The sequence below is a fragment of the Urocitellus parryii genome, chromosome 3 (genome assembly GCF_045843805.1).
Source record: "Urocitellus parryii isolate mUroPar1 chromosome 3, mUroPar1.hap1, whole genome shotgun sequence".
In the NCBI taxonomy this organism is placed as follows: Eukaryota; Metazoa; Chordata; class Mammalia; order Rodentia; family Sciuridae; genus Urocitellus; species Urocitellus parryii.
Genome location: NC_135533.1, coordinates 151226161 through 151238270, shown reverse-complemented (window position 1 = coordinate 151238270; position 12110 = coordinate 151226161). Strand labels below are relative to the sequence as shown.

Genomic DNA, 12110 nt, shown 5'->3' with positions numbered 1-12110 from the left:
CTTGTGATAGTATAGATTAGTCATACCACACATTTAGTCAGCCTCACCCAACACTGGCTTTGATTTAGTGGTCAGCATTTAAAAATTGGAAGAAAATAGAATGCACAAAAATCAGATCCTGGCCAATATCCCCAATTTTTAAATACTTTTCAGATTATTTTTTGGTAATTTGGATTTTTTTAAATGCCTTTCTTTTTCCCCCGCTGAACTGCACTGTTTCTTTTACAGAAGCACAAGCAACTAGAAATAACCCACATGTCCACCAACAGGACTGGATTGTGGAACATCCAGCTCAGGGGCCAACTAACATAAATAAAATTCAAAGGCAGCACAGCTAGGCACGTTCATTTACATATTGTCTAAAGCTACTTTCATGCTACGGTGTTGAGTAGCTGTGGCAGGGGTCATCTGACTCCAAGTCTAAAATATTTGCCAAGATCTTTTTTTTTTTTTTTTTTTTTTTAATTTATTTTTTAGTTCTCGGCGGACACAACATCTTTGTTGGTATGTGGTGCTGAGGATCGAACCCGGGTCGCACGCATGCCAGGCGAGCGCGCTACCGCTTGAGCCACATCCCCAGCCCCGTGCCAAGATCTTGTTGACTGCCGACTTAGAGGAATACGACGCAGCCATGGAAATGAACCAATCACATCTGGTTGAATTCCAAAAAACAATTTAGAATGCAAAACTGTGGCCACAAAATACCAACAGAATGATTTTCTTAAGTTCAAAACATGCCAAACGAGAAACATATTGTTTGGTGATGTGTCCACAGATGGTAAAACAGAAAAACAAGGAAACGAGTACTGGAAGATTCAGCAGAGATTGCATCTTAGAAATGGCGGTTATTGTTTGAGAACGTGATGTGGGAGGCGCTTGGAGGCTGCCTGCCATGTCTGAACAAAGTGCCCGTGGAGCAAACATCGCTGGTCCATAAGGTAAGTCTGAGAAGGGGCCAGGTTTCCAGGATGGGCAGGGGGAGGGCAGGGCGGCCATGGGGCCCACGCACCGCACACGCAGGCTCCTGCCGACTGCTTACCTGCCTGTCGCTTCTTCACGTATTCCCTTCTTCCTAGGCGGCCCTTGTACGTGGCTTGGATTCTCGCAACTTAAAGTAAAACCAAAAGTTTTAGTGAAACGACTTTCATCTGGTTGTCTTTGCGGTTGTGACCTCCAAGGGGCACCGGGCATGGCCTTCCCAGGCTGCGAAGCCCTGGCACAGGCTGCCGACTCAGCACCTGAGAGCAGGCCCGCTCGTGGGCCTGAGGCCGGGCTTCTCTGCCTTTCTGTTTCCTTCCCCAGGTAGGGGACAGACCCAGTGGTGGAGCCTCCGGTTCCGGGTGTTCTAGTCCATCCCCAGGCCACACCCCAGGGGCAGGCAGCACCCGCACATTTCCGATAGGCTCGGGGGCTCTGAGCGTGGAGACACCTGCTGGGCCACAGGTGACACGGCCACTGAGGTGGGTGGGCCACAAGACACCCCAGCTTCTCCATCCGCCATCCCCCCACATTCATCTGAGGTCCCACCAGAGGCCAGGTTCATGGAGGGCCTTGCCAATCAGCAGCACGTCCCCCAGGAGCTGGGCAGAGATGCCGACTCAGGCCCCCTGCAGCCGGCTGAGCCAGCACCTCATGTCCACCTCACCCCAGCCCTGGGTGCCGGCAGCCAGCACATTCGTCTGAGGTCAGGAATGAGATCACTGAGCTCTGCCCCATGTCCAAGCCCCCGCCTTCCTGCTCAGGAGCCGTGTGACCTTCAGCAGTTACCAAAGTCTCTGTGCCCAGAGTCCCCGAGTATAGAGTAGGGATGGTAACACCTACTCCAGGGTTTGTCCTGAGATGAGATCATGGGTATCAAGGACTTAGTGTGGAGCTTACAGCGAGCATCAGTTACTAGTGGTAACTAGTTAGTCGCCAGGCATGGTGGCACACGTCTGTCATCCTAGAGGCTCAGGAGGCTGAGGCAGGAGGATCTCGAGTTCAAAGCCAGCCTCAGCAACATAGTGAGGCCCTAAGCAAGTCAGTGAGACCCTGTCTCTAAATAAAATGCAAAAATATAGGGCTGGGGATGGGGCTCAGTGGTTGAGTGCCCCTGAGTCCAATCCTTGGTACCCCCACCCCATCCCCCAAAAGAGTGGCTAGTCCATCCTAGACCAGTTTAGATTTCCAAGAAGTCCCCCGTCCCCAGTGCTTTGTGATTCCCCACCACCAAACTTTTCTCATTTATGGGCTCAGCGGTAGAGCCCTGTCCTCACATGTGCAAGACCCTGGGTTCGACCTCAGTACCACATAAAAATAAATAAATAAAGTTTAAAAATATATTTAAATAAAACCCTTTTTCTCATTTATAATAAAGACCCTGGCCGCAGGCTTGGAAGCTATGCCTGCCAACATCAGATACTTACTGAGTTTTAAAAACCTGAAGGCAGGGGTGATGGGCTCTGGTGGTGTTAGGGCCTACCTGCCCAGCCAGGTGGGGTCCACAGGACAAGCAGGCACTAGGGCACTGGAGTGTCTGCCTGCGCCCAAGGCTGCCCGCCCGGCACTCCCTCAAGCCCTCAGTGTACATGTATCTTATCCTAATTCTGTGTCTCGTTCCTGGTTTCCAACATGAGTACCTCCAATACCAAATCAGACACCCATGTTTAATAGTTACTCCCCCAAGCTGAACTTTCTCATTTTACCTTCTACTGCAATCAGGGCAGAAAAAAGAATCATACCTAATTGATGTTTACTAAATTCAAAGGCATCTTCCGTAGCAAACAGGGTTCTGGGAAAACGAATGAATATTTTGGTTCTAGAAGTGAAAAGAAATGTGTGAATTGGTGGGTTACCCCTGTCGTGGCTGAAGAGCATCCCCCTGAGATTCATGTCTGCTCAGAAACCTCAGAGGTGAACTTTGGAAGGAGGGTCTTTGTGGATGAGAGGATGCGAGGAGCTCAGACCAGGTGAGGGTGGGCCCTCAACTCCAGGAAAGTGTCCTAGCAAAGAGGCCACATGACGACCAAGGCAGACCAGACTGCTGCCACCAGCCCAGGGAGGATCCTCCCGTCGGAGGTCCAGAAGGGGCGCAGCCTTGCCAGCACCCTCATCCTGGGCTTCCGGCTGGCGGAAGCGTGAGAGAATGAATTTCTGTTGTGAAGTTCCAGGCCATGAATCCGCCATGCTAACCTGAAATTGCTGCAGGCTGCGCTCCTGTGCCTTGAGAAGTGATAAGGAAGCACACAGGTCCCAGCTTAGAAGGAGACCCAGCCCAGGTGAGTGCTGGGCTCAGGTTGCCTGCCCTGCCCCACACCTGCCTCGGGAGGGAAACCTCCCAGGACAGCCACTGGGGCGCAGTAGTGAGCAATGCCCCTGCTCCTACTTCCCCCTCCCGAGTCATCCCATGAGGACAGACCTCCTAACTCTGACCTCCAGGACCTGCTTCCCTAGGAAGTGCCGTGCCCGATCTCCCCAGGGATCTGGACTGAAGAGCTGATTCTTGGGACCCAGAATAAGCACCCCAAGATAAGCCTCATACAAGCAGGAGGTAGAGCCAGCAGGGAAGGCCCGTCGATAGGTTCAAAGGCAGCTGTCCCTGAGGGGGGGGCCCTGCCTTCTGGGAATGGGCCGTCTCCATGCCTCTTGCAACCAAATGAGTCCTGACCACAGTGACTCGCAGAACAGACTTGGATCCTCCCCCTCATCCTACCAAGTGGCGCCGAAGGCTTCCATTGTGTATAGAAGTTCTCTGCCCAAGGGTAACTTCAGCTCTATTCTAGAAAGCACTTTGGGGGATGGTAAAGATGACTTCACATTGCACAGGCCCTAATGCCACCTCCAGGAAGTCATGCACCCATTTTAATAATGAGAGAATCTAGGCTCAGAGGAAGGTCCACCCATGGCCCCCTCTTCATTTTGCAAGCAGAGATTCATTCCAGCCACCAAGTCAGGTTCAGGACCCAGGGGCCCCTTAAGAGCTCCATCTCCTCTTCTAGCCATTGGAAGCCACGTGTAAATTGGGCTTATAAATCTACAAATGCGTCCCCTTCAAAATGAGGCTGTAGATCAGTGTGTGACAGCAGGGGACAGTCAGTGGGCACTTTGCTGGCTACTCACTTCCCTAACTTGTACTCCTCGGGTCTGTAACCGATGTACTTGATCAGCCGTTCTACGCCCTCTCCCGGAGGCCCATGCCAGTGTGGCCAGGTGTCTGGGCACAAGGACTTGTACCTGCCAGGAGAGGAGATGACACTCAGCAGCCTTTCCTGGGCAGTATCCACCCCCCACGCCATCCGAGTCTGCTGAGCTCCCTGATGCCGTGTGACATCTCAGACCAACTTCCTCTAATTCAGCTCAGCAGTGAGGTAGGTGGTCCAGCAGAGCGGGCGCCCTGTGTGTCCTTAGGAAAAAGGACATCGTTGGACCTTCAACCCTCGTAACTGCATTCCACCCTGAGGTGGGTCCCCAGGAGAAACAAAAGCCCTGTCCACACACAGACTCACGCACCAACGTCCACAATAGCCAAAGGCCAACAACCCCATGTCCTTCCAGGGGCACCAACAAACAAATGTGTCCCTCGCTAGAGGAAAGAAGACTGCGGTCGGAAGTGACCGAGGACTTTCCTGCAGGGTCATTCTGACTCCAGAACCTAATCCCGCATCCTCCCCTTGCTCCTAGGCAGCAGCCCTGAAGATAACCCAGCCCCTCACCTAACCAGGGACCCCGTTCTCACCCTCACCCAGATTCACTCTTGCTCACAGAACGTCCCCAGCTGGCCTCTCGTATCTCACCAGTCTCCCCCACTCAAGGGCAAACTCCATAAGGCAGGGGAGGGGCCTGTCCTGTTCTCTGCTGTCCTCTCCCCACACCCAGGCGCAGGGGAGGCGCCCACTAGTGCTATGGCCGGATCAGAGGAGCCCCAGACAGCAGCCTGCGGAGCCGCAAAAACAGAGTTCAAAACCTGCAGGACCATGGAGCACCGTGCGTGTGGGGGCGGGGGGGGGGGACCAGGTTGGGCAGGGACCGTGGCTCCCGCCTTCACCAGGACAAGGGTCACCAAGCCACTGGGAGCTGACAGGCAAACATGGTGGGCAACGGAGAGGCCAATCATCTGACAGTTCCTGAAGCAAACCCCAAAGACACCCTGATGACAGGCTGAATGGAGTTACCAGTGACATGGCCACTGTGACCTACACACATTACCATGCCACTCTGCTTCTCTTGAGCACCCATGGTGGTTTTAGTGGTACAGAGTCCTGCGTGGCCCATCACCAAGGAGGTGTGGGTCCAGGCACTCTGGGTGGCCGTGGGATCGGGGTGAGTCCCCAGTGCTCCCAAAGCCCCTGATCACAGACTCCTGAACCCCCACCTGACAGGTAGGGAAAGAGGTCCTGGCCCTAAGGAATCATGGGGATTCCCAGCCAAGATCCTGTGTCTCCAAACCTATGCCCCAGCCCCACCCCCGTTTCTGACGGCCCAGGCACCCACCCACCCGGCACCTACAGCCACAGAGGCCCCGTCGTTCCCAGCCCTCCCCCAGCGCTCAGACCCTCGCAGGGCGCGGCCACGCCTGCCCCCTGGCGGCAGATCCGCGCATAGCTCCCTGACGTCCGAGGTCCAGGAGGGCTGAGCGAGTCCAGACCCGAGTCCTGGCTGCGTTCTCTCCTCCCACGTGTTAGCGCTGTTTTCCTGCCACAGCGGTTGCCATCAACCGAGAAAGTGCCACCGTTGGAATCCCACGGGAGGCGACGGATTTTTCAGGGCTCGGGGTCAACGTGGTGAACTCTACCTTTGCAAGAAATGCTCGTATCTCCTGCGGTACGCAAAGCCGGCCCGCCTCACCCGCAGGTGCTCCATGAGCCCCAGGTACTTGATCTGGTGTCTGATGAGGAAGTCATCGAACTTGCCTTTGCAGAAACAGAAGAGCGAGTGACCCTAAAGGACCGCGTGGCTGCATTTCAACCAACCAGACCAGGGGCTCCAGCTGACGGGCCAGGGGCTGAGGCTGGCCGCAGACCATTTTTTCAGGCCTAATTGTGCTCCTTAGACGGGGAGTGTTAGAGGACATTCTGGACTTCTGGGGTCTTCTAAAAATTCACGAGATTTGGCCCACCCTGGGCCCAGAGTCCCATGTGGCAACTGGTTACAAGGGGGACAGGGCCATGACCCTTTGAGATGAGGTGGCGGGGTGGGGGGCGCTCTCTAGTTTGCCACAGTCCCCTCCGCTCCCTGTTGCTCACTCCGGGTCACCTTCGCTCATTGGCTCAACCTGTCTGGCCTCTGTCGCCTCTGACTGGGGGCCTCCTGAGAGGTCATGGCAAGGGCTTAGACAGGACCTCAGTCGTGGGCCATTTTGGAAGCCACTCCGCTGGGTGGAAAGCCGGGTTGCTTCCCTGGCCCCCCGGGTGGCCCCTACCTGAGCCGGGCTCACCCTCGAGCACCAAAGGGACCCTCTCCTGGTTCTCCTGCTTTCTATCGTCTAAAAAGGGAGGTGGTTCACAGACGAGGACCAGGTTCCCCGGTGGCCTTTAGGCCCCTAACCCTCGGCCTCCCTGGCTCACCCCCAGCCTCTCCCCGGAGGCCAGCGCTCAGCGCCTCCCACTCACTGGGCTCCTTGGTGTCGTTGGGCTTGATGCAGCGGATGTAGGAGGGCTCCTTGCAGATGAGCATTTCCAGGAGGCTGCCCAGGCTGTCCTTAAACTGAGTCCCCACCTGGGGCCCAGAGGGCGCAGGGAAGGCCCTGGTCAGACTCCCCACAGACTGTCCTGCCGTCACCACGTCGCCTATGGGGTCCCCTCACCCAGCAGCCCCCGGGGAGCATCTCACAGGAACCAGCGCCGGGGCTGAGCTGGTGGCCACCCGCTGTACTTCCCCGTGCTTCTGTCAGACCCCTGAGCCCGTCTGTCATCGTGGCCGCTCCTCCTACGCCCTCTCCCACCAGGTGGAAGCCCCTCGAGGGCAGGGACCTCGCCGCCCTGCTGTGGCAGAACCCGAGCCCAGTTCTGAGCCTGGCACACAACGAATGTCTGCAAAAGGACCTGGACTGGAACCCAGTACAGAACGATGCTTCCAGAATCGCGGGAGGGTGGCTTTAAAAGCGCAGGTCACTGGAGGTCCCTGCACCCCCAGGGATTTTTTTCCCTTTCCAAATCTGCATAGGCATTTTTTTTGCCACTCACCGTTGGTGGCCTCCTCCGGTTTTCTAGCTCAGCCACCAGGAAGCATTCCCTCAGGATTCTGTTGCTGGACCTGCACAGCACCTGTAAGAGCACAGAAGGGAGACCGCATTTGCTGTTTCCGAATCCAGTAAGGGACCTTCAGGACACTCAGAAGTGTGTGTGAAGCCGGGGGCGGTGTGCCCACCTGTCATCCCAGCAGCTCAGGAGGCTGAAGCAGGAGGATTGCAAGTTCGAGGCCAGCCTCAGCAACTTAGCAAGGCTCTAAGCAACTTGGTGAGACCCTGTCTCAAAATAAAAAATAAGAAGGGCTGGGGGTGCCCCTCAGTGGTCAAGCCCCCCTGGGTTCAATCCCTAGTACCAAAAAAAAATTAAAAAATTAAAAAGTGTGCATGAGATAGCAGAGTCCTCGGCTTCTTGGGCACCTGAAGATATTTTTGAGTGAAAAAGAAAAGGGAGGAGACACAAGCAGACGTGGGAGGAGAGCCAGCACTTGCCCAGCAGGCCCAGGGGCCTGGGTTCCATCCAGCATCACCAAAAACAAGGGGAAACCCATGTACAGACGCTGTATCCACCAGGTCTGTTTGCCGAGGCGGGCTCTATTTAATTCTCTGACCCGATGTTGTGAAGGTGCTCAGCACTACTAAATGGTAAATGGTCAGTAGGGTAAGATCTTGTGCTATATAGGTTTTGCCTTTTTTTTTTTTTTTGTACCAAGGATTGAACTCAGGGACTCTTGACCACTGAGCCCCCTTCCCAGCCCTATTCTGTATTTTATTTAGAGACAGGGTCCCACTGAGTTGCTTAGGGCCTCACTTTTGCTGAGGCTGGCTTTGAACTCACAATCCCCCTGCCTCAGCCTCCTGAGCCGCTGGGATGACAGGTGAGGCCACTTCACCTGGTACAAATTGTTTTTTAACTGAAACTGGTTTGTTTAAACCATCCCAATTCTAAACAGTGGCGTGGAAGAGCCATTTTAGATTAGATGAGAAAACAATGACAAATGATCCATCTTGAAGTCAGAGAGACCTCAGGGGACTCCAGCCCAGGACGGTGAAGGGAGAGGACACAGCCTCTGGGGACACAGGCTTGGGGGGTCGCCCTGTGAAGCGTGTGGCCGTGGCCCACAGAGGGGAGAGCCACAGGTTTCCCGTGTGTGTACAGGCTGCCCACTCCTGAAGAGGGTGTCACCAGATCCCCTCAGCAACAGGCAATCTGCCAGGAAGTCCCCAGCTAGGAGGGCCGTGCCGACTCAGGGGCAGACCAGTGGCCCGGTGCAGGAATTCAAGGTCAGCAGTCACTAGCCACACAGAACCCAAAGAGGCTGGGACTAAGCTATTAATAAACTTAGCTAATTAAATGAAATGCGTGTCTTGGGTCCATGTCAGTTAGCTGTTTCAACATAAAGGCTCTAAGAACTCAAGGTTTCTCTGGTTGGCAAGGTCTAGGGAACAAGGGGTGAATCCCAGCTGCATCTCCACCACCTTGTGACCTTGAGCAAGCTGTGACCTCTCTGGGTTTCAGTTTCCTTATCCTCAAGTCATGTCACACCTTATCCTCACACTGCATAAAAAAAAAAAAAAAAAATCTCCACTGTTCCCTGTGAACCACATGCTGCTGAACTCTCATACCTCCCTCCTAACATTATCCCTTTGGCCCATCTGGGCCACAGGGCCTTTGTACATGCTGGTCGCACTACTGGAAACAAGCCCTCATCCCTCTATGGCTCAAAAAATGCCCTCTTCAATCACCATTCCTCGTTTACTTCCTTTCTAGCACCTCTCCCCGACAGAGAACTTCTTTGTGCAGACATTTCTCCCCTGCCCTCCCCAACTGGAAGCCCCACCGGAACAAGGAATCGGACTTGTTCACTGCTGGATCTCCAGCGCGGGCACCCAGGAGGGGCGCCTACACGCGTGAACCAGTCGGTGGAGTGAGGAGAAAACCCAGGAGACCAGATCTAGCCCGAATCTCGTGCCCCAGGGGCGTCTCACAGGGCACCTCCCCCCCTCACAGACACGGGGCAGTGGCCACTCACTTCCTTCAGGTGTCTGTACAAGAGGTCGTTGTTTTTCTCCAAGAATCCTGTAGAGACCAAGACAAAGTTCACATCAGTGGCTTTTCCCTAAAAAAAGGACGATTCCACCCAACGGATGGCAACGAGTGGTCCTTGAGGTGGTTTCCCTGGGTCAGAGCAGGTTCTCTGCACCTCAGCCGGGTGGACACTTGCGACAGGTCCTTCTTTGTCGGGGGTCTGTCCTGGGCACCCCGAGGCAGGGCGACCTTCAGCACCTCGGTGGGTCTTGCCCACGGCTTCTCTGGGCACTGACTTTTTCCGACTCGAGAGGCTGGGTCACGAGTCTTCATTCCCCACCAGAGGCCACTGTCCATCAAGACTGGCTCAAAATGACAGGCGTCGGAAAAGACATCAAAAACACCTGGAGTCCTGGGAACTCACCTCTTTGTTCTGGTAAAACATACGTAACATCAACTCGACCATCTTCACCTCTGCAAGTGCCCGGGTCGGTGGCATTGGGTGTCCTTGGGCGGCCATCTCCACCGCCCGTCTCCAGAGCATTGTGTTTTTGCCCCGGGTGCTGAACCCAGGGGTGCTCTGCCACGGAGTTGCGCCCCAGCCACGTCCCTCCTCCACTTTTAATTCTATTTATTTATTTATCTTTTGGTACAGGATTGAACTCAGGGCACTCGCCCACTGAGCCCCTCCCCAGCCCTACTTATTTTGTACTTTATTTAGAGACAAGGCCTCCTGCTTTTTTCTGAGGCTGGCTTTGAACTCGTGATCCTCCTGCCTCAGCCTCCTGAGCTGCTGCGATGACAGCACCCCAGCCAGGAGTTAATTTTATTTTTGAAACAGGGTCCCACTAAGTTGCTGAGGCTGGCCTTGAACTGGCAATCCTCCTGCCTCAGCCTCCCAAGTAGCTCTGATGACAGGCATGGCCACAGCACCCAGCTTCCAGATCTTTCTAAGCATACTCAGTTGAAAGTCTATAACCATGAAAACAACCACTCCCCATCCCCTCCTCAGTAGAAAGGCCCTCTGCCTCCCGTCTCTGTGAATCTCCTGCTCTCGATGCCCCGGGTACATGGGAACACACGGTGGTCGTCCTAAGTGACAAGGCCCATCCATCCTGCAGCCTGCAAGACTCAACGGTCCCCGCTGTCTGTGTGTGGCCTGTTTTGTTTATCTGTCCCTCCTGGGGTCCCCAGGCTGCTGCTGTGGCGATGCCTCCGTGAACCTGGGTGTACCCAGATATCTGTGTGGACGCCCCTGACAGTCCTCTGGGGCATACGCCACAACTCGCTGTCACCAGGGCCTTTCACCCTGCAGTGCCACAGGGAAATCTATCCTGCAGACACGATGGGAGGAACTGGGCAGGTGAAGGACACAAAGGTGTCAAACAGGTGCTGCTTAGGAAATCAAAAGTGGGACGGGGCGGTGACCGTCTAGTATGGTCTAGTATGTGCTAGGACATGGCCCTCTGGGACAGGGTAGGCAGCCACTCAAAAGAAGCCCCGCGGAACCTGTGCCGCCATGGAGAGTGGGTGCAGGGCCAGGGCAAGAGGCCTGAGTCTGAACCCCAGCTCTACCACTTACGGGCTGTGTGACCTTGGGAGAATTACTCAACTGCTCTGAGCTCAATGTCCTCGTAGATTCAAACGGGAGAAATAAACTTATAAAAAGATGCAAAACAAAACCACTGGCACTCACCCTTGGTGCAGTAGGTGACCTCTCCCGCGTAGTGGAGCAGCTGGAACTCCATCCAGCCAATCCTCTTCCGGCCTTTGGGCCCCGCCAGCTTACGGCTGCAGGACAGACCAGACAGGACTGAGCAGAGAAGCCACCGGCGAGCTCTCCAGGAACATGACAGTCCGCACGGACAGCTGACCCCATCAGAGCCCGGGAGCTTACACTCTGCTACAGACCAAGGGCTCTCTATAAGTAGACATAAATAAGCCCCAAGGAATAAAAATCCTCAAGCAAGCCACAGAAACACATCTTAAAAATCACATCACCAGCGTGGTGGCACACACCCATGATCCCAGCAACTCAGGAGGCTGAGGCAGGAGGATCGAAAGTTGGAGGCCAGCCTCAGCAACTTAACGAGGCACTGCCTCAAAAGTAAAGGACAGAAGGCATGTCCGGCATCTCTGTCTCTGTCTCTGTGTCTCTCACACAAAAAATTTCTATTTTTCCCCAATGATAATAAAGAAACAATGTCACTCTCTTATATTTTTATGTCATACAGAGACAAAAACACTCATGAAACATCATATTTCAGGTTCCAGTGGTTCATAATTTTTGGCAGCTTGTTCTTGAAATTGGACACAGCAGCTGCACACACATCCTAAGTGTGTAGATCCATGAGGTTTTGCAAACTGAACAGACCAAGAAACAGAACACCACCGGTCCTTGACACCTCCCCCGGGCCCTGCCTGGCCCAGCCTGGCCTCCACCGCACACGTGGGTCTCACTCAGTTTCTCAGTTTGGAGGCGTGGGATTCTACAGTGAGTGCTCTTCTGTCTGCTCCTCCTGGTCACGTTTGCATGATGCCCCTGACGTCATTGCCCAGGATTCTAGATCTTCAACTAAATGGCGGCAATATATTTTCCCATTTGTGTCTGGGCCATAATTTATTTTCCCTTCTCCCTTCACTTGCAATCTGTTATCCTCACAGCGTTCCACAGAGTTCTCATAGAACCACGGCCCTCCGCCAGGCCTTTCCTGCAGCAGATACCGCACCAGGTGACCTATGTAGACCTTCACCGTGAGGTGTGGCAGGGGAACACAAAGGCAGGGCCAGTCAGCTGCTTGCCCCACGTCATGTGGCCAGGCAGGAAGTCAAAACCAGGCCTCTGTGTGTGTGTGTGTGTGTGTGTGTGTGTGTGTGTGTGTGTGTGACTGAACCCAGGTCCTCACACATGCTAAGCAC

At 54.4% G+C, this 12110-nt stretch overlaps 1 protein-coding gene across 2 annotated transcripts in view; it reads right to left on the bottom strand.

Annotated features, from left to right (window-relative positions):
* The window catches only part of Myo1h (myosin IH), a 36688-nt gene that overhangs the window by 6883 nt on the left and 17695 nt on the right, over positions 1 to 12110 (bottom strand). For both annotated transcript variants that reach the window (XM_026409223.2, XM_077795585.1), the window contains exons 14-21: positions 10888 to 10982; positions 9196 to 9242; positions 7161 to 7241; positions 6588 to 6693; positions 5771 to 5888; positions 4099 to 4212; positions 2721 to 2797; positions 1040 to 1108 (exon numbers count right to left, since the gene is read on the bottom strand). In XM_026409223.2, coding sequence (XP_026265008.2) covers positions 1040 to 1108; positions 2721 to 2797; positions 4099 to 4212; positions 5771 to 5888; positions 6588 to 6693; positions 7161 to 7241; positions 9196 to 9242; positions 10888 to 10982 — 707 coding nt within the window. The remainder of the gene's footprint in view (positions 1 to 1039; positions 1109 to 2720; positions 2798 to 4098; positions 4213 to 5770; positions 5889 to 6587; positions 6694 to 7160; positions 7242 to 9195; positions 9243 to 10887; positions 10983 to 12110) is intronic.